The 24,077-nt window shown below is 35.1% G+C and overlaps 1 protein-coding gene across 4 annotated transcripts in view; it reads right to left on the bottom strand.

Annotated features, from left to right (window-relative positions):
* TyrR (Tyramine receptor) overlaps nt 1-24,077 on the bottom strand; it is a 323,171-nt gene that overhangs the window by 39,390 nt on the left and 259,704 nt on the right. For 3 of the 4 annotated variants that reach the window (XM_075290670.1, XM_075290671.1, XM_075290668.1), the window contains exon 4: nt 16,352-17,676. In XM_075290670.1, coding sequence (XP_075146785.1) covers nt 16,352-17,312 — 961 coding nt within the window. In that variant the 5' untranslated portion in view covers nt 17,313-17,676. Of the gene's footprint in view, nt 1-16,351; nt 17,677-18,154; nt 18,205-24,077 lie in introns of all 4 variants that reach the window. The other variant, XM_075290669.1, reaches the window with a different exon arrangement.

The following is a 24,077-nucleotide window of genomic DNA, read 5'->3' as shown; positions in this document are numbered from 1 at the left end:
ACGATGGGTCACAAACTTTTCCTTCTTGGCGTTACACACAAATGCACAAACTTATTATACCCTTTACCACAGTAGTGATGAAGGGTATAATCATTGAAAAATGGTTTTATTTTTTTTTCATATGATTTTAGTTTCGCTTAAAAAATTGATTTTTGTGAAAACGGTTTATATTTTAAGTAGGAACTATAGAAACATCGTGTTATCTTGTTTTACTTCCCAGCAAAAAAATTTGGAAGTTCTTCCAAAGGCACAACTTTAAAAGCACTTCCAGAAGATGCACTCCCAATAATGTTCTTTATTTTAACTACCCAGGAAGTCCTTTTAATTAAATTTTTTATATCTTGGTTTTTTCATACTTTTAATGGGTAATTTTAACTTGTTTGTTTCAATTAGAGTAAGAATTCATAAAATGGTACAAATCATTTAAATTTTGTCAAAAAAAATGCTGAATCCAATCTAAAAAAATTGTGAATTTTTGAAAATATTTGAGGTCAAACACTTCCGACAAGCGTTAGAATCCATTAAAAATTATAAAAAATTATAAAAATTATTTATTTGACAAAATATCACAGAATTTTTTAATTTACATCCAAAACATTGAATTCGGATCACACCTAAAGAAGTGATGCAAATTCGGTGCACCGGCAGTTGAAATGGAGGACTTCCGTCCTATGACAAGCCCATGTTAAATTCATCGCTTCTGCGTCAATTTTGCACCACTTCCGGATCCAAAAAGAACATTTTCATTACTTTTTTGGCGACGCTTTTTTTGCTTGGTTTGTAAGCATCAAACTTTGAACTTCTTTCTAAATTCTCATTAATTATCCATATAATTAATTTCATTTACTTCATAATCTATGTAAGGCTCATGGACACCCATTTATTATATTGTATCCAGTAATTGCTGAAACAATTTCATCAAATGCTCTTAAAATAAAAAAGTAATATTATTTTAATTGGTAAATTTCTACATGAAGGCACAAATAACTTGCAAAACAAATTATCCCAACACTAATGGTTTTAAGTAGAATTTGCGAAATATTCCAATGCAATTACATGAAATAGAAGGTTCCACTATAGATGTGCAACTTTTGAAAAGTTAATGGGATGGAAAATTTTAGGTAGATAATTTCTAAAGGAAGTATTTAAACAAGCAATTATTTGACTTGTAATGAAGTAAAAACTGTCATAAATTATTTCTAATACAATTCACATTAAATTGAACTTAACATAGAAGAAATTGAAAAGGGTTTATAAGTTGGTTCATGCACTGAAAAATATATTTTCGTATTTGAGGTCAAAGATTTCATGTCCTTAAAATACGAATGCAAATTTTGCTTAGCATAGAAGACGCATTTCTGTAATATAAAGTTTATTTCCTTGTCCAAAAGTCGATAAACTTTTCAATGAAGTCGTATTGTCCTTATAATTAAGTGATTTGACTTAAAAATGTGTATCATAACAATAAAAGAAAAGTTTTTTGGGGTAAGGTCAACTTGACTTTAATAATTCAGAAAATTCTTTAAAATTAATGAAATTGTCTTTAAATTTGTTGTCTTTTTGCATCTTGACTACAAAGAAAAAAATCGTTCAAATATAGGACATTTTTTCAACACTTTATTTTAAAGACGTTTTTTTACTTGAAACATAGCATAAATTCTTCTGGAAGTCGGGTCTGAATTTGGAAAATAAAGTTATCCTTAAATCGTTTTTAAGGGACTTTGAAGCCTTATGAAGAAAAAAAGCTGAAAAAAACAAAAAAATAAAATTTGCTTCCTAGAAGCATGTACACAAAACCCAAATTTAAAAGATAATTTTGTCTTAAAAGTATCCTTACTTGTATTCTCCGCTCCTTTGGCTCGGAATGAATTCCAAACTTGTTAAAATAAAGACAAAATCTTTGGAACAGGGCATGCCTTTTTTCAGTGTAGAAGAAATTGAAAAGGATTTATAAGTTGGTTTACATGTCCTCTTTGGTTGGCTTAGCTACAGTAGCAGTCCGTTATTTCAGGCTTATTTAGACAGTTCAATCCAAAACAAAGTGGTGAATGACCGATACTGGATGAACCACCGCTGAAACACATTTCGGTGTCGGTTGAACCTGAAATTGAACCTAAAAGCCACCGTGGTGCAATGGTTAGCATGCCCGCCTTGCATACACAAGGTCGTGAGTTCGATTCCTGCTTCGGCCGAACACCAAAAAGTTTTTCAGCGGTGGATTTTCCCACGTCAGTAATGCTGGTGACATTTCTGAGGGTTTCAAAACTTTTCTAAGTGGTTTCACTGCAATGTGGAACACCGTTCGGGCTCGGCTATGAGCTTAACATGGAATCGAGCTCAGTTCTCAGTGATAAGAGAGAAGTTCATCACTGTGGTATCACAATGGACTGAATAGTCTAAGTGAGCCTGATACATCGGGTTGCCACCTAACCTAACCTAATACACCCAGAAATATAACCAACATTACACTGAAGATAAAGCATGCACGGTTCCAAAGATTTTGTCTTTACACAAATGATTTTGGTATTGCTTCCGAGGCAAGGAAGCGAAGAATTCAAGTAAGGATTCATTTAAAACACAATTCACTTTTAAATATAAAATTAGAAATTATTTTTCTTCTTATTTTTTTATACCCTTCACCATAGGATGGGGTGGATGGTATAAATATTGCGATATATTGCTCTAAGACCCCATACTTTATATATTCTGGGTCGTGTTGGAATTCTGAGTCGATCTAAACATGTCTATCCGTCCGTCTGTTGAAATCACGTCAACTTCCGAACGAAACAAGCTATCCACTTGGCACAAGTAGTTGTTATTGACGTAGGTCGGATGGTATTGCAAATCGGACCACTTTTACGTATAGCCCCCATATAAACCGACGCTCAGATTTGGCTTGCGGAGCCTCTAAGAGGAGCAAAATTCATTCGATACGGTTGAAATTTGGTACATGGTGTTAGTATATGGTATCTAACAACCATGCAAAAATTGGTATACATCGGTCCATAATTATATATAGCCCTCTAAGAGAAGCAAATTTCATCCGATATGGCTGAAATTTGATACATGGTGTTAGCATATGGTCTCTAACAACCATGCAAAAATTGGTCCACATCGGTCCATAACTATATATATCCCCCATATAAACCGATCCCCCGATTTCGCTTGCGGACCCTCTAAGAGAAGCAAATTTCATCCGATCCGGCTGAAATTAGGTACAACCTAACCTAACCTAATATATGGCCTCAAACACCCATGCAAAAATAGGTCGAAATCGGTCCATAATTATATATAGCCCTCATATAAACCGATCCCCAGATTTGACCTCCGGAGCCCCTTGGAAGAGCAAAATTCATCCGATTCGGTTGAAATTTGGTACGTGGTGTTAGTATATGGTCTCTAACAACCATGCAGGAATTGGTCCATATCGGTCCATAATTACATGTAGCCCTCATATAAACTGATTCCTAGATTCGACCTCCGGGCCCCTTGGAAGAGCAAAATTCATCCGATCCACTGGTATATGGCCGCTAACAACCATGCCACAATTGGTCCATATCGGTCTATAGTATATATAGCCAATCCCCAAAAATAATCTACCAACATTTTATTTCTAAAGAAAATTTTGTCAAAATTTTATTACTATAGAAAATTTTGTTAAAATTTTATTACTGTACAAAATTTTATCAAGATTTTATTTCTATAGAAAATTCTTTGTCATTCCGTTTGTAACACATCGAAAAATTGCTCTAAGACCACATAAAGTATATATATTCTGGGTCGAGGTGAAATTCTGAGTCAATCTGAGCATGTCCGTCTGTTGAAATTACGAGCTATCGCCTTGAAACTTGGCACAAGTAGTTGTTATTGATGTAGGCCGGATGGTATTGCAAATGGGCCATATCGGTCCACTTTTACGTGTAGCACCCATATAAACGGACCCCCAAATTTGGCTTGCCGATCCTCCAAGAGAAGCAAATTTCATCCGATCCGGCTGATATTTGGTACATGGTGTTAGTATATGGTCTCTAACAACCATGCAAAAATTGGTCCACATCGTTCCATAATTATATATAGTCCCCATATAAACTGATCCCCAGATTTGACCTCCGGAGCCTCGGGAAGAGCAAAATTCAACCGATTCGGTTGAAATTTGGTATGTGGTGTTAATACATGGCCTCAAACACCCATGCAAAAATTGGTCGAAATCGGTCCATAATTATATATAGCCCCCATATAAACGGATCCCCAGATTTGACCTCCGGAGCCCCTTAAAAGAGCAAAATTCATCCGATTCGGTTGAAATTTGGTACGTGATGTTAGTACATGATATTTAACAACCATGTCAAAAGTGGTCCATATCAGTCCATAATCATATATAGGCCCCATATAAACCGATCCCGAGATTTGGTTTTGGATCCACTTGGAGGAGCAAATTTCATCCGAGTCAGTTGAAATTTGGTACATTGTGCTAGTATATGGCCGTTAACAACCATGCCTAACTAAGTCCATATCGGTCTATAGTTATATATAGCCCTCAGATAAATAGATCCCCAATCACACAAAAATTGGTCTATATCAAGTTCATAATTGTATATAGCCCACATATAAGCGACCCCCATATTTCAATTCTGGCTCTCTACGTACCGTGAAAAAGTCCATATCGATTCGTAATTAATTGTAGACTTACCTATACATACCTTTTTTGTCTAATGTATACCACGTATGGACTATCTCACAATTTAAAAAACGATGTTAAGAAGTTTTAAGATACCACAACCCAATTAATTCGATTGGGGATGACAGTCTTTCGTAGAAATTTCAACACCCTCAAAAAAAAAAATCGTTTCTTTAACATATGTTCCAAACATATTTTGCAGGAAGCACATATATTATTGGATACTGCCGAAACATTAATATGTTTGTTTTATGTGAACATATTATATGTTTGGAAGCATTTTGAACCCAAAAATATTATATGCTTGGAAGAATTTTTCCCAAAGACGATTGTGCTCATTGCCCAAAATACTCGTAATTTTCAATTCCACGAAATATTTTAGTTCTTGGCACCTTTTTCTGTAATAAAAATAATGTTGAAGAAATTATTCACTTTTATAATTTTTTTAAATTTTACCTTTCGCCTGCACGGAGAATCGAACCGAGGACCATACAGTTTGTAAGCCAACACACTATCCACTGGACTACGTAGCTGTTATAGTCACCAGTAGATAATTATCGTTATAAGTTACATTTATATAACATATTTTGCAGCGCCCACGAGCACATGCAAACATAACATTATTCAACAGAAACATACATTTGTTTGCCACGTGGAGCAGTGGTTAGCATGTCTGCCTTGCATGCAAAGGGTCGTGGGTTCAATCCCTGCTCCGACCGAACACATTTTTTTTAATTTACACATTTATATTTATACTATATTAAATTTTTATAATGAAACTTCGAAATGTGGGTTATTAATCATTTTACTGCCCCAACTCTAAAAAGAGTATAGTGCCCTTTCGTTATTTTTATGGAGACCCCTGATTTCTTTTAACGAACCAAGAAAAAAATTGTGCCCATAATGCCAAAATGATAAACAAAACACATGTCCACACATACATAAAATGCTGCTCTCAAGGCGAAAACATATGCTGTTTGTTTTTCAAATGTCTATTCTCGTTACTCCGAATACTCATTCTAATATTCAAATTAAATAATATTTAGACTTAAGCATATCCAATTATTCTCCTTATCATAAAACAGTTTTCCGAAACAACATAAAAGCGATTTCACAGAAATTGTTCTCTTTTGATTCTTTCGCTGTGTTATGTTGATATCTTTCGTCAACTCTCCCGGTTTCCATCTCTATTTCTTTCTCTATACTCTCTCTGTCGCTTTGAATAAAATATCACAACATATGTATGTTTAGTCGAAATTTGTTAATATATATAAGTTTGCATTTACACATATGATTTTTATGAAACATTTATGCCCCAAACATAATATATTCTAACATATTAACATAGATGTCCCAAACATTTAGTGCTAGTTTAGGAACATTACATGTTTGCACTTAAATATATTGTGTTTTAAAATTGTGCCCGAAACACATTTTGTTTATATCGGAACATATGAAAAACATATTTTTCTAACAGTGTACGCAATTTATGGTGGAGGGTACATAAGATTCGGCCTGGCCGAACTTACAGCCGTATATACTTGCTTTTGTTTAATATATACCCCGTATGGATTAACTTACAATTGAGAAGACGGTGTTAAGAAGTTTTAAGATACCTTGCCATCGGCAAGTGTTACCGCAACAAAAAAAATTTATTTCATGTAAATATACTCATTTTTAAGTCGAATCACTTAACTTTAAGAACAAAACGACTTTATATAGTCTTTTGGACAAAGAAAACAACTTTCTGTCATAAAAATTCGGCTTCTATGCTAAAAAAATTTTCATTCGCATTTTAAGAACATGAACTCTTTGATGTGCGTGAGAAAAGTTGTAAAAGTTGTGCGTGAGAAAAGTTGTAACGTGTACTTTCTGGCTATATGATCGCTATATTCGAAACCAATTCAGAAAATTGTGTTTTATCCAATGGAAAAATACTAACCTGGATGTATTAATATAAGGAAAAATGCCCCACTGTGCAATCCTCCCCAGGATATTTTGATAGCGGGAGAAGGGGCGTGACCTGATACCAAAATATCCTAGGCAGGATTGCACAGTGGGTCAGTTTTCTCTGTATTTCTATCCTAGTTCGTAATTTCCTATTAACTTGGGTAAAACACGATTTTCTGGATTGATTTCGAATATAGAAACCATAAAGTACACGCCACGTCCTTTCTCCCGATACCAAAATATCCTGGGCAGGATTGAACAGTGGGGCATTTTTCTATATATTAATCCATCCAAGTTAGTATTTTTCCAATAAATTGGATAAAACACACTTTTCTGGTTCGAATAAAGCGACCATATAGCCTGAAATTACACGTTACGACCTTTCTTCTGATACCAAACTATCCTGGGCAGTTTTGCACAGTGGCCTGAATTTATAAAATTTAAGGATCAATTAGTGCGGTTTTATTTCTACAATATCTAAATCGTTATTGTGTTTTTGATCGATGTGACCTTATTTTCTGAATGTGCGCTCCTAGGCCTTTATTATGGCTTCAAATTTGTCGATTAGTTAATTTATTATTGATAAAAAGTAGTCAAAACATATAGAACCATTTTTTGTTCACCTTAGCATAACTCAATTAACCCATTCGGTGCGCGGCTAAATCTGTCTGGTTTGTGTCTTAGCTATTTACAATTTATCTTCACTCACATAGCCTAAACGTAGATACTTTTCCCATCTAAATGCCCCACTGTGCAATGACGTACCTAATAGCCCTATACTAAAGTTTTAACTTCATACATTTCGATGGTTTCTTTTAAATTATTTTCTCGTTTTTTTTTTTTTTATAATTTGTTGTCTACCTTATGATATCTTCAATAAAAAAACAAAATGCCAAAAAAATTCTATCATTTGTCAGGTAATCACAGGTGACTTGTGAGTATTACGCCTTCAAATTGACATCAAGAATATAAATTTTCTTTTTATAATCTCTGCAAAAGAAATTGCCTTAATCTACTACGATTTTATAGACGACCATATTTTCTATGGCTCTTGAGAATATTTGGGATAACATTTTGTAAAGAAATGAAATATAAATATAAAATGGGAGTTTGTTGTTCTAGGGTTTTGCAATATTTTCAAATGTTGTCAGTATGCCTGTGGCCTTCTTAGCTTGGCTAGCATTCATTGATGGGGAAAAAACCAACTCTCCCTCCCCATTACATACAAAATATCATACAACATAAATATTTGGGAGTTGGCAAATATTTTTCAGGTACATAGTTTTTACAGATTTTTTTCATTTTTTTTGTCTTTAAAAAATGGTTTATTTCACTTAAAGCCAAATTCCTTCGAAATTTAAGGGTAAAAAGACCTCGGAAATTTTAAAGAATTGTGATAGAGGGATAATTTAAAGGTCTACTATGCCTTTCAAAATTTCATCAAAGGAAAATTATTCCTTAATGTAATACAAACTTCTGATGTTGTTTTTTTTTTCTTGTTTCGTTTTTTGCACAAATACTCAACAAAGTCCTGAAACAACTTGGAGACATCTTAGGGGGAATTCCTTTTGATTTCCTTTTTATACCCACCACCATAGAATGGTGACGGGGGTATAATAAGTTTGTCATTCCGTTTGTAACACATCGAAATATCGATTTCCGACTATATAAAGTATATATATTCTTGATCAGGGACAAATTCTAAGACGATATAACGATGTCCGTCTGTCCGTCTGTCTGTCTGTCTGTCTGTCTGTCAGTTGTAATCACGCTACAGTCTTCAATAATGAAGCAATCATGCTGAAATTTTGCACAAACTCGTCTTTTGTCTGCAGGCAGGTCAAGTTCGAAGATGGGATATATCGGTCCAGGTTTTGATATAGTCCCCATATAAACCGACCACCCGATTTGGGGTCTTGGGCTTATAGAAATCGTAGTTTTTATCCAATTTGCCTGAAATTTGAAATCTAGAGGTATTTTATGACCATAAAGAGGTGTGCCAAAAATGGTGAGTATCGGTCCATGTTTTGGTATAGCCCCCATATAGACCGATCTCCCGTTTTTACTTCTTGGGCTTATAGAAACCGCATTTTTTATTCAATTTACCTGAAATTGGAAATCTAGAGGTATTATAGGACCACAAATACGTGTGCCAAAAATTGTGAGTATCGGCCCATGTTTTGGTATGGTCCTCATATATACCGATCTCCCGATTTTACTTCTTGGGCTTATAGAAACCGCAGTTTTTGTTCAATTTACTTGAAATTGGAAATCTAGAGGTATTGTAGGACCACAAATACGTGTGCCAAAAATTGTGGGTATCGGCCCATGTTTTGGTATGGTCCCCATATAAAACGATCTCCCTATTTGGGGTCTTGGGCTTATAGAAACCGTAGTTTTTATCCAATTTGTCTGAAATTGGAAATCTAGAGGTATTTTAGCACCATAAAGAGGTGTGCCGAAAATGGTGAGTATCGGTCCATATTTTGGTATAGCCCCCATATAGACCGATTTCCCGATTTTACCTCTTGGGCTTCTAGAATCCGTACTTTATATACAATTTGCCTGAAATTGGAAATTTATAGGTATTTTAGGACCATAAAGAGGTGTGCCACAAATGGTGAGTATCGGTCCATGTTTTGGTATAACCCCCATATAGACCGATATCCCGATTTTACTTCTTGGGCTTCTCGAATCTGAGGTTTTTATCCAATTTGCCTGAAATTGGAAATCTAGAGGTATTTTCGGCCCATAAAGAAGTGTGTCGAAAACGGTGAGTATTGGTCCATATTTTAGTATAGCCCCCATAAGAACGATCTCCCGATTTAACTCCTTGGGTTTCTAGAAACCGTAGTTTTTATCCGATTTGCCTGAAATTGTAAATATTCTGGTATTTTAGACTCACAAAAACGTGTATCGGATTAAGTTTTTATCGGTCCATTTGGTAATGCCTCCATATAGACCGACTTCACTTCTTGAGGGCATAGAAGGCGCATTGATCATGAAAATTGCTTGAAACTCAATGTAAAATTTCCAGATTTTACTTCTCGGGTGAAAATCTACAGATTTAAGGTTTCAAATCAAGACGTTATTTTATAATTTTCTTGCACACTTACAAGAGATGTTAATGATTCCTCTAAAACTCAAACATGGTTCTTATAAATCCAGAATCTGATATAGTCCTCATAGGTGAAATCTTTAAACTTATCTTCGGGAAGTGTCCCCAAGTCCTCAAGCCCTCCTGAAATTTCAAAGGAAACCCTAATATTTGGTTCATGGTGGTGGGTATTTAATGTTCGGCCCGGCCGAACTTACTGCTGTATATACTTGTTTTCGGTTTGAGTGGTTATAGCTGTGTAAAAGGATATTTCTCACATAACTCTTTTCCCTTTTCCTTGGGTATTCGGTTAAGGCTACATCAGCTGGGGGGCATTACAAGTTCTAAATTGAATTGTTTAACTTTTGAAGAAAGTTATTACTCAATTTGTTTTGCAGGATATTTGTGAAAAATGTTGAGCGGGTATCGTGGGAATATTTTTGATGTCTTTTGTCTAGGCAAGGGTGAAATTTTCATTCGTCATTTAATGTCGAAGACGTAGTCTATTAAGTCAATAACACAAAGGAGATCACAATGTAATGAGGCTACTAAATGTCGCCAAAAAATTACATGGGTCATGCATTTGGGCAGGATGAAGCTCATATTCGTGCCATCATAAATGTTAAGCCTTAGGCCCTCATTTAGAAAATCTTAAATAAATAAAATAAATAAACAACAAAAAATATGAAAATATGATCTATGTGAAGGTTACATGGACCATAACATAGAAAGTAATCATTCTGTGAAGATACGACAACACCACAAAACAAGTATATACGTCAATAAGTTCGCCCCTGCCGAATTTTAAATACCCACCACCATGACTCAAATATAATAGTTTCCTGTGCAAACTCATCATCGTTGTTGGTTAATTGGGCCTAGGGATCTATAGTATAAACCAATAATCGATTTTTCGACTTTTATGATTATTTTTACTAATCAAAATTCGAATATTCAATTTTTCATAATCGAATTTCATAGAAATATTGATTCTACAAAATATTCGATTTTATGAAATCTATTTGTCTTTTTGTGAGTGTTAACAACAATTGTTGGTAAGAAATTCCAAAAATTAGTACTCCAGTCAAACATGTTAATTTGTTTAATATATTTTTAAAATGTTCAATATAAAATGTTTAACATGTACAAATCAGGGCTGTGGAGTCGAGCCAATTTTGCTCGATTCCGACTGCAGCATTTTTCATCAGCTCGACTCCGACTCTGGAGTCGACTCCGGGTAATATGACTAAATCTCATTTTAATACCACTAATTTGTAGTTCTATTGTGGGGGTACCGTAAGTGGATCGATATAAAGTATCGTATTTATTTATGTGTGCAAAAAAAGGTCTTAATTTCACATTAGATGCCAATTGAACTCTATATTTCAAATTTAGGGCAATGTTTAATAAATAAAATAATGATATAAATACCCATCATAATATGAGAAGATACTAACAGTATATGTATTTGTGGACCAATATTATTGATACTATCTCAAATCCTTTAAATTTGTTGCGAGCTATGTAAAGGTTTATATTCCCATATGCATGAATTTGCATCTGAATCGATTTAGACAAAATTGTATATACTTCTACAAAATCTATGTACTTAAAATTTAAATCTAACGTTATGGGACGTAACACAATTTTAACAACAAAACAAGTAAGTAAAGTCTAAAGTCGGGCGGTGCCGACTATATTATACCCTTCACCCCTAGGTAGGCCAAAATTTGTGTTACCATCTCAACTACTTCACATTTGCTGGAAGCTATATAACATAAAGGAGGCAATTTTTTTACTTCTACAAAATATCTAGAATTAAAATTTAAATCGGCTAACGCTATCCAGTTAATTGGAGGACACTTCCATTAAAAATGGGTCTAAAATGTGTAACAGTCTACCAAATTTCCCCAACTCTGGTGTACGTATATATGGGAGCTATATATAATCTGAACCGATTTTGACTAAATTTGACATGTATAGTTAGAATAATAATTCTGCTATCTATGCGAAATTTCACGTAAATGGCAGTATAACTTTGGCCCCCTGGTCATATGAGTGCAAATCGGACGGAAGATATCATACCATACCATATCTAAATCTGAACCGATTTCAACCAAATTTGGCACAATTACCGATACTACCAAACGTACTCCTTGTGCGAAATTTGAAGCAAATCACTGCAAAACCATGGATTTTGAGGTCATATAAGTTCAAATCGGACGAAAGATATATATGGGAGCTATATCTAGATCTGAATCGATTTTGACCATATTTGGCACATACAATAGTATCGTTAAAAATACCGCTTGTGCAAAATTTGAAGTAAGTCAGGGCAAAACTCTGGCTTTTGAGACCATATAAGTCCAAATCGGACGAAAGATATATATGTGAGCTATATCTAAATCTGAACCGATTTTAACAAAATTTGACACACTTAACGATACTATCAAACGTACCCCTTGTGCAAAGATCTGAATCGATTTTGACCATATTTGGCACATACAATAGTATCGTTAAAAATACCGCTTGTGCAAAATTTGAGTTAATGTCAGGGCAAAACTCTGGCTTTTGAGACCATATAAGTCCAAATCGGACGAAACATATATATGTGAGCTATATCTAAATCTGAACCGATTTTAACAAAATTTGACACACTTAACGATACTATCAAATGTACCCCTTGTGCAAAATTTGAAGCAAATCACGGCAAAACTCTGGCTTTTGTGGCCATATAAGTTCAAATTGGACGAAAGATTATATAGGAGCTATATCTAAATTTTAACCGATTTCAATCAAATTTACCAAGCATTGGTAGAATGTCAATTCCACCCTCTGTGCAAAATTTCACGAAGATCGGTAGTAAACTTTGGCCTCTGTGGTCATATGAGTCCAAATCGGACGAAAGATATACATGGGAGCTATATCTAAATCTGAACCGATTTGGCTGATATTTTGCAAGATTTTCGAGATTCATAAAATATTTGGATGTACGGTCATTCAAGAAAATCGGTTGATGAACACGCTAACTATGACCAAATCGGGGATAAATATATATGACAGCTATATCTAAATCTGAACCGATTTTTTCCAAAACCAATAGCGATTGTCTCTGTCCCAAGAAACGGCCCTATGCCAAATTTGAGGACGATCGGACTTAAATTACTGGCTGTACTTTGTGCACAAAATTACATATAAAGACAGACGGACATCGCTAAATCGACTCAGAATTTAATTCTAAGCCGATCGGTATACTAAAAGATGGGTCTATGACCACTATTTCTTGGCGTTACATACAAATGCACAAACTTATTATACCCTGTACCACAGTAGTGGTGAAGGGTATAAAAATGCAAGGAAAGTCTAAAGTCGGGCGGGCCGATTATAATATACTCTGCACAACTTTGTATTTAGATCTACATTTTGATAAAATCTCAAATCAGACTTCTACAAAATCTCGGGCAATATTTATGAAATATTTATAATTGTTTAGACAATTTCCAAAAATACATTTATGATTCATTCATTGAAAAATTTGAAAGTTTTCGACTTAGCTGTGAGTATCAGTGATCATACAATTTTGAAAAATTTTTGTGTAGTAAATAAAATTTTTTCCAGAAACAAAATTTTGTCTAAATTTTCTATAGAAATAAAATTTTCTATAGAAATCAAATTATGACCAAATATATAGAAATAATATTTTGAATAAAATTTTTAAGTTTTTTTTTGAAAAAATTATCAATAGAAATACAATTTAAAAACAAGTATAAACGGCCGTAAGTTCGGCCAGGCCGAATCTTATGTACCCTCCACCATGGATTGCGTAGAAACTTCTACGAAAGATTGTCATCCACAATCGAATTACTTGGGTTGTGGTATCTTAAATCGTTTTCTAAATTGTGAGCTAGTCCACACGTGGTATATATTAGACAAAAAGGAATCGATATGGACTTTTGCACGGTACGTAGGGAGCCAGAATTGAAATATGGGAGTCGCTTATATGGGGGCTATATACAATTATGAACTTGATATGGACCAATTTTTGTGTGATTGGGGATCTATTTATCTGAGGGCTATATATAACTATAGACCGATATGGACCTAGTTAGGCATGGTTGTTAACGGCCATATACTAGCACAATGTACCAAATTTCAACTGACTCGGAGGAAATTTACTCCTCCAAGAGGTTCCAAAACCAAATCTCGGGATCGGTTTATATATGGACTGATATGGACCTCTTTTGCCATGGTTGCTAAATATCATATACTACCACCACGTACCAAATTTCAACCAGATCGGATGAATTTTGCTTCCCCACAAGGCACCGGAAGTCAAATCTGGGGATCGGTTTATATGGGGGCTATATATAATTATGGACTGATATGAACCAATTCATGCATGGTTGTTGGATACCATATACTAACATAACGTACCAAATTTCAACCGAATCCGATGAATTATGCTCTTCCAAGAGGCTCCGGAGATCAAATCTGGGGATCGGTTTATATGAGGGCTATACATAATTATGGACCGATTTCGACCAATTTTTGCATGGGTGTTTGATGCCATATATTAACACCACGTACCAATTATCGACTGAATCAGATGAATTTTGGTATTCCAAGAGGCTCCGGAAGTCAAATCTGGCGATCGGTTTATATGGAGCTATATATAATTATGCACCGATGTGGACGAATTTTTGCATGGTCATTAGAGACCATATACTAACACCATGTACCAAATTTCAGCCGGATAGGATGAAATTTGCTTCTCTTAGAGGCTACGCAAGCCAAATCGGGGGACCGGTTTATATAGGGGCTATATATAATTATGGACCAATTTGTGCGTGGTTATTAAAGACCATATACTAGCACAATGTACCAAATTTCAGCCGGATAGGATGAAATTTGTTTCTCTTAGAGGCTCCGCAAGCCAAATCGGGGGATCGGTTTATATGGGGGCTATATATAATTATGGACCGATGTGGACCAATTTGTGCGTGGTTATTAAAGACCATATACTAGCACAATGTACCAAATTTCAGCCGGATCGGATGAAATTTGCTTCTCTTAGAGGCTCCGAAAGCCAAATCGGGGGATCGGTTTATATGGGGGCTATATAAAATTATGGACCGATGTGGACCAATTTTTGATTGGTTGTTAGAGACCATATACTAACACCATGTACCAAATTTCAGCCGGATCGGATGAAATTTCCTTCTCTTAGAGGATTCGCAAGCCCAATTTGGTGGTCCGTTTATATGGGGGCTATACGTAAAAGTGGGCCGATATTGTCCATTTGCAATACCATCCGACCTACATCAATAACAACTACTCGTGCCAAGTTTCCAGTCGATAGCTTGTTTCGTTCGGAAGTTAGCGTGATTTCAACAGACGGACGGACGGACGGACGGACATGCTCAGATCGACTCAGAATTTCACAACGACCCAGAATATATATAATGGGGTCTTAGAGTAATATTTCGATGTGTTACAAACGGAATGACAAAGTTAATATACCCCCCACATGGAAATTGTGTTATATAGCTGCTCAAGACTCCAAATCGGGGGATCGGTTTATATGGGAGCTATATCAAAGCCTGGGCCGGTAAACACCATATTCGGCACATCTCGTTGTGGACATAAAGTACCAAAAATCAAATCGTTCTAAATGGGGGCTATAACAAAACGTGGACCGAACAAGTCATATTCGTCACAACTCTTTGTGGACCTCAACTACCTTTGCATTTTGAATTTCAGCCAAATAGGATAAAAATTGGGGTCTTTAGACGGGATATTGATCTATAAAGGGTTATACCAAAATATGGGCTGATACGCACCATACTCAGTACACTTTTTGTGGGCCTAAAATATGTCAAGACTTTGAATTCAGGTAAATTGGATAAAAATTACGGTTTTAGGAGCCCAAGAAATCAAATCTGGATGTCGGACTATATGGGGGCTATACCAAAACGTTGACCGATACGCTTTATATTCGCCATAATCCTTTGTGGACCTAAAATATCTTTACATTTTCAATTTCAGCCAAATCGGATGAAAATTGGGTGTCTTGACATTCAAGAAATCACTAAGGAGGAGATCGGTCAATCAGGGGGTTATATCAAAACATGGACCGATACACACCATATTTGGTACATCCATTTGTGGACCTAAAATTTTGCTAGATTTTCAATTTCAAGCAAATCGCATGAAAATTGCGGTATATAGCTGCTCAAGGTCCTAAATCGAGGGATCGGTTATATGGGAGCTATACGAAAACCTGGTTTATACGGGAGCTATATAAAAACCTGATATAAACCATCTTCGAACTTGGCCTGCGTGCAGACAAAAGAGAAAATCTATGCCAAATTTCTGGACGATAGAGCCATTATTGAAATTGAAGGCTGATTACAATAGACAGACGGACATGCTTATATCGTCTTAAAATTTCTCTCTGATCAAGAAAGTATATAGTCGGAAAATTTGCCATTATATGCTGGTAGGTATAAAAACTATATATAAATTATTTTATGGAAATTTCTAAAAACTGTGTACTTCATTTATTATTTATTAAGTTATTATTATCATTTTCCCAGTTCATCAGCAATATCTTCCACAAAACTTACCTATCAAATGTACAGCTACGGCTGGTGGCATCACAAATATGCCCACCAAAAAGTCGGCCACAGCAAGGCTCATCACAAAACAATTGGTAACAGTCTTAAGGCGTCGCGTGGTTATAACGGCCATTATGACCAAAGTATTGCCAATAATGGTGATCACAATTAAGATACAGAATACAGCAATCAGGCAGACGCCTTGCCATGACAAGATGAGATCATTGAAGTGGGACCAATCATCCGAACCAGCTGTGGTCGATGTGAAATTAACTCCCTCATTTATGGATGCAGGTGCTGGTGATACGGATGCTAAAGATGACAACGATGATGATGTTGAGGAAAATAATGCAGATGAACCATTAATCCAGGAAGAGTCATTCAATAATGCATACGAAGTGGCCGATGAGCCCATCACATATGATGTACCGAATATTAAGGTGTTATTGATGATATTCTCATCCAGGCTGGAAGTTTGGGCAGCCGATATGGAATTATCGTAGACAAACTTAAGTCTTTCCTGGCCTGACATTGAGGACACATCGGATGACATACTCTCAATGTCCGATATGGGTAATGAAGTGGATGTGGATGAGGCAACACCAATGGTGAGAGCAGAAGTGGCTGCTGCCACAGCAATACTTGTGGCCGCAGTTGCTGCAGCTGTCATGGCACGTATCATTAAATGGGAGGGATGTCGCTGTATTGCTCCTTCCAAGTAGGAAGGAGACTGACAAGTGGAACGTATGACGTTCCGATTATGGCAATCACTATTGCCAGAGATAATGAGATTACTACAACGATGTCTTTTATTGTTGGCCAGCATACGACAACGACTACGATGTGATTTGGGCTTCACATCTACTGACCTTTCATCCAGCTGCTGCTCAATGACCTGTGGGTAATAAGTAACGTCATTATCCTCATCCATAATGTTGTGAGATGCATTTTTGAAGATTACATTTTGCATTGCCTTTATAGCCTCAGACAGCTTTCGTCTTTCTCCGTTACGACTTTGTAGGTTCCTCGTTTTTGGTCAATTCCAAAAATTTTATTATTAAAAGCTGCACGAAGAGAATCCTCTAGTGGTAGAAAGAAGAAGATGCTTATTTCTCTTCTACTTTTCGATTTCGCTGATTTTTTTTTATGAAATTCTTCTCCTTCGATATTTATATGTGCATTTTCCACTATCGTAGATTTTCATTGGCCTTTTTTTAATGCGCTTATAATGTAGAACAGTTTATAGTTTTTTCTTCTCTCCTCACAGAATTGGCTTTTATTTGCTAGGAAGCTGTAGTGTTCTACAACATATGAATGGATTATTTATTGAAGTCCTGGAAAAATGAAAAGAAAGAAAAAGGTGATAAATTTATTAAATTTTTTTTCCACATTGTAATTTCTATGCATGAGATGCACACACACCACAATAAATACTTGTGGTCAATACCAACATTCACAGATTTATTCCGCTAGTTATTAATGTAGAAAATCTTTAATCTTTTGAAAGTTTCTGGAGATTATTCAATTGAGGAATTGTTATTCGGATATAAAAGTCATATTGATTGGACCCTTGTAATGGTGGGTATGCTGAAGAAAGTTATTTTTTCCTGAGGAACAATGTTTTAGATAAATGAAGACCTCTTTTTATCGCTAAAACATCTATTTATATAAAACCCGATTTATTTGTTTATTTGTCTATCACAACCATACAATGGTGATAAGGATATAATAAGTTTGTCATTCCGTCGATATATCATTATCTGAATATATAAAGTTAGGACTACAAATAGGTGTGGCGAAAATGGTGCTTACCGGTCCATGTTTTGGTATAGCCCGCATGTAGACCAATTTATCCGATTTACCTGAAATTGGAAAAGAGGTATTTTAGGACCAACAAGTATATACGGCCATAAGTTCGGCCAGGCCGAATCTTATGTACCCACCACCATGGATTGCGTAGAAACTTCTACGAACGACTACCATCCACAATCGAATTACTTGGGTTGTTGCATCTTAAAACTTCTTAACATCGTTTTCTAAATTGTGAGTTAGTCCATACGTGGTATATATATTAGACAAAAAAGGTTTGCATAAGTAAGTCTACAAATAATTGCGAATCGATATGGACTTTTTGCGCGATACGTAGAGACCCAGAATTGAAATATGGGGGTCGCTTATGTGGGGGCTACATACAATTATGAACTTGATATGGACCAATTTTTGTGTGATTGGGGATTGATTTATCTGAGGGCTATATATAACTATAGGCCGATATAGACCTAGTTAGGCATGGTTGTTAACGGCCATATGCTATCACAATGTACCAAATTTCAACTGACTCGGATGAAATTTGCTCCTCCAAGAGGCTCCAAAACCAAATCTCGGGATCGGTTTATATATGGGGGCTATATATGATTATGGACTGATATGGACCACTTTTGGCATGGTTGTTAAATATCATATACTACCACCATGTACCAAATTTCAACCAGATCGGATGCTTCTTCTCCATAAGGCACCGGAGGTCAAATCTGGGTATCAGTTTATATGGTAGCCAAGGCCGTATTCAGGGGGGGGGGGGGTGAGGGGGATCAAACCCCCCGAAATGAATGAATATTTTTATATAAATAAATATATATTTTTAGCCGCATAGAAAAATCTTATCGAAGATGTTGAAGAAAAGCTTAAGGTTTTATTTTGAAAAAACGCTTACCTATAAAACTTGCACAAATCATAGAATACTAGTTGAAAAGCCCGTCAAACGACGGTCGAAAAAAAACAAATTGTTTTTGTTCTCGCACCACAAATTTAATTTTTGGAAAATGTCTTTCTGCTTTCTATGTGTGTTTGTTGTTCTTTTTGTGAATATGACTCGCTTTGTTTGGCCATAGCAACAACAACGAAACAGCCAAACACACATGTGTAAATGAAATGGCGCAAAACTGCGAAAAGAACCTGCCTAATTAAGCGATGGAAGCACTTGGAGAGTGCAATAAAGAGATATTTCCAAACGTGCATATTCTTTTAAAAATTTTGGTCACTTTGCCAGTTACTCAGGGATGGAAAATACAATTTTTAAGAAAGTACAAAAAAGGTATTTTTTGAGCGGAAAGGTACTTTTTAATAAATTTCAGCAAAAATTTCACTGGAAGATTATTGTCAAGAGACTAAATTTTAAAGAAAATAAAATTTTGACAAAATTTTCTATATAAATAAAATTTTGCAAAAATTTTCTATAGAAATAAAATTTTGCAAAATTTTTTCTGTAGAAATAAAATTTTGCAAAAATTTCCTATAGAAATAAAATTTTTACAAAATTTTCAATTGAAATAAAATTTTGACAAAATTTTCTATAAAAATAAAATTAATTAATTAAACGATAGAAATAAAATTTTGACAACATTTTCTATAGAAATAAAATTTTGCAAAATTTTTTCTATAGAAATAAAATTTTGCAAAAATTTTCTATAGAAATAAAATTTTTACAAAATTTTCAATTGAAATAAAATTTTGACAAAATTTTCTATAAAAATAAAATTTTGCAAAAATTCTATATAGAAATAAAATTTTGACAACATTTTCTACCGAAATAAACAATCGATAATACAGAATCGCATTCTTTTTTCGACTAAAACATTCTTGAAGTTCAATAAAATCCTGTTTTTGACTATGTCTTTTACAAAATCGAGATTTTCTGTCTGATGTCTGTTTTGCCATATTTATAAAAGACTATTAGCAAATAAGGTTGATAAAGACTTTCTCAAAATATTAAAATATTTCAAAGCCATTGTACCATAAATCTGATATCGACTCAAAAACGTCTACACAAAAGGTACTAAATCCTTCGCGGGGGTACTACGGTACTGACTGGGGTGAAAAAGTATTGAAAAAAGTACTATAGTACTGCATTTTCCATCCCTGCTCATCCGTACGTTCATTTTCAACAATGAAGAGATTAAAGACGTATCTTAGAAATTCGACTAGCGAGAGTAGACTCAATGGATTAACATTAATTTCGGTTCATCGCCGAATAAATGTGCCGACTAAAGAAGTCAGTGATTTTTTTGCTGCCCAAAAAGCCCGTCGGCTCAATTTAATATTATAAAACAAGTAAGTAAAGTAGAAAGTCGGGCGGGACCGACTATATTATACCCTGCACCACTTTGTAGATCTAAATTTTCGATACCATATCACATCCGTCAAATGTGTGGGGGGCTATATATAAAGGTTTGTCCCAAATACATACATTTAAATATCACTCGATCTGGACAGAATTTGATAGACTTCTACAAAATCTATAGACTCAAAATTTAAGTCGGCTAATGCACTAGGGTGGAACACAATGTTAGTAAAAAACCAGTAAGGAAAGTCTAAAGTCGGGCGGGGCCGACTATATTATACCCTGCACCACTTTGTAGATCTAAATTTTCGATACCATATCACATCCGTCAAATGTGTTGGGGCTATATGTAAAGGTTTGTCCCAAATACATACATTTAAATATCACTCGATCTGGACAGAATTTGATAGACTTCTACAAAATCTATAGACTCAAAATTTAAGTCGGCTAATGCACTAGGGTGGAACACAATGTTAGTAAAAAATATGGGAAACATTTAAATCTGGAGCAATTTTAAGAAAACTTCGCAAAAGTTTATTTATGATTTATCGCTCGATATATATGCATTAGAAGTTAAGGAAAAATAGAGTAATTTTTACAACTTTTCGACTAAACAGTGGCGATTTTACATGGAAAATTTTGGTATTTTGACCATTTTTGTCGAAATCAGAAAAACATATATATGGGAGCTATATCTAAATCTGAACCGATTTCAACCAAATTTGGCACGCATAGCAACAATGCTAATTCAACCCCTTGTGCAAAATTTCAACTAAATCGGGGTTAAAAATTGGCCTCTATGGTCATATGAGTGTAAATCGGGCGAAAGCTATATATGGGTGCTATATCTAAATCTGAACCGATTTCAACCAAATTTAGCACGCATAGCTACAATGCTAATTCTACTCCCTGTGCAAAATTTCAACTAAATCGGAGCAAAAAATTGGCCTCTGTGGTCATATGAGTGTAAATCGGGCGAAAGCTATATATGGGAGCTATATCTAAATCTGAACCGATTTCAACCAAATTTGGCACGCATAGCTACAATGCTAATTCTACTCCCTGTGCAAAATTTCAACTAAATCGGAGCAAAAAATTGGCCTCTGTGGTCATATGAGTGTAAATCGGGCGAAAGCTATATATGGGAGCTATATCTAAATCTGAACCGATTTCAACCAAATTTGACACGCATAGCTACAATGCTAATTCTACTCCCTGTGCAAAATTTCAACTAAATCGTAGCAAAAAATTGGCCTCTGTGGGCAAATGAGTGTAAATCGGGTGAAAGCTATATATGGGAGCTATATCTAAATCTGAACCGATTTGGCTGATATTTTGCAAGTTTTTCGAGACTCATAAAATATTCGGATGTACGGAATTTGAGGAAGATCGGTTGATATACACGCCAATTATGACCAGATCGGCGAAAAATATATATGGCAGCTATATCTAAATCTGAACCGATTTTTTCCAAAATCAATAGGGATCGTCTTTGAGCCGAAACAGCACCCTATACCAAATTTTAGGACAATCGGACTAAAACTGCGAGCTGTACTTTGCACACAAAAATACATCAACAGACAGACAGACGGACAGACAGACAGACAGACAGACAGACAGACAGACAGACAGACAGACAGACAGACAGACAGACGGACATCGCTAAATCGACTCAGAATTTAATTCTAAGACGATCGGTATACTAAACGATGGGTCTCAGACTTTTCCTTCTTGGCGTTACATACAAATGCACAAACTTATTATACCCTGTACCACAGTAGTGGTGAAGGGTATAAATATTGTATACATATCTATACATAAATAAAATTTTCTACACATGAGATTATATGAATATTTTTTTTTTTAAGTTGAATGCACCGATGTGGACCAATTATGCACCGATGTGGACCAATTTTTGCATGGTTGTTAGAGACCATGCACTATCACCATGTACCAAATTTCATCCTCTTAGAGGATTCGAAAGCCAAATTTGGGGGCTATACGTAAAAGTGGACCGATATGGCCCATTTGCAATACCATTCGACCTACATCAATAACAACTACTCGTGCCAAGTGTCAAGTCGATAGCTTGTTTCCTTCTGAGGTTAGCGTGATTTCAACAGACGGACGGACGGACATGGTCAGATTGACTCAGAATTTCACCACGACCCAGAATATATATACTTTATGGAGTCTTAGAGCAACATTTCGATGTGTTACAAACGGAATGACAAAGTTAATATACCCCCATCTCATGGTGGTGGGTATAAAAATTTAAATTACCCATTAAAAATAAGAAACAGGTGAGTTATAAATAATTGAATTAAAAGAACTTCCTGCTCAGAAAAAATTTCACTAAAATTTTTCCAATTAAAATTTTAATTGAGTTTTAAAAAATATTCAATTAAAAATTTAATTGATTCAACAAATTTCTTAATTGAAACAAAAATCAATCACAAAAATTAATAGCATCAATTAATTTTTTAATTGACTTTCAATTAATTTTTTAATTGATACCAATATTTCTGTGATTGAAGACATTTCAATTAAAAAAATTATTGGGTCAATTAATTTCGTGATTGAATCAGAAAAATAGTTTTGTGCGTGTGTAGTTAAAATAAAGAATATCTTTGGAAGTACATCTTATGGAAGTGCTTTTAAAGTTGTGCCTTTGGAAACACAATTTTTTTGCTGGGGCACGATTCTTTTCTGCATGTGTAGTTAAGATTCGGACCAGTCCGTATATTCTTGGTTTTTGGTTACTTAAGTTATGAACGTAACTTAAGTTGGTTTGGTACTTAGGTTACGTTCACAATCAAATTTGGCGAAAAAACTATAGAGGAAAAAGCTATGGTGCAATTTGGTCCACATTTCGATATAGCCCCCAAAAACCCAGCTTCTAGACACCGACATTTTTATTCGGTTTACCTGAAATTAAATATCATGGAAATATTTTTGGTCCACACATAAGTATGCCAAGAGGTCAACGTTTTGATATAGCCCGATCTCCTGATTTGTCTTCTTGAGCGTCTAGATATCCTATTTTTTATCTGATTTGCCCGAATTTCATAAACAAGTGTTGGGTTCTTTAACAAGTTTGCAGAAGATCTCCCGATTTAACTTCTTGGGCTTCTAGAAATGATAATTTGTATCCTATTTGTCTGAAATTGGAAATCTAAATATATTTAAGGTTCACAAAGAAGTGTGCCAAAGATGGTGTGTATCGGTCCACTTGTTTGGTAATTGCTTTATAGACCGATCTCCCAATTTATCTCGTGTGCGTCTAGACATCCCAATTTTTATATGATTTACCCGAAATTCAAAAACTGGGGGTATTTGAATCCGTAGCGAATATGGTATGGATCGATCCATATTTTGGTATAGCCCCCTCGTGTTAAGCCTATCGATTTCCTTGTTGGTGTACATATTTGCTTGGTCGTCAAATCCACCTGAAATTCTATATCTAATCGACAAAGAGTTTTCAAATGGAAGCAATTAACATATATTATTTGATTCATGGTGGTGGGTATTTAATATTCGGCTCGGTCGATCTTAAGCCCGTATTTACTTGTTTGTGTTGTGTTATAATACTCGACGAAAAATGTGTTAGGATGG

Source organism: Haematobia irritans, chromosome 1, assembly GCF_050003625.1.
Source record: "Haematobia irritans isolate KBUSLIRL chromosome 1, ASM5000362v1, whole genome shotgun sequence".
Lineage (NCBI taxonomy): Eukaryota > Metazoa > Arthropoda > Insecta > Diptera > Muscidae > Haematobia > Haematobia irritans.
The sequence above is the reverse complement of the archived record's forward strand: the minus strand, read 5'-3'. Positions and strand labels throughout refer to the sequence as shown.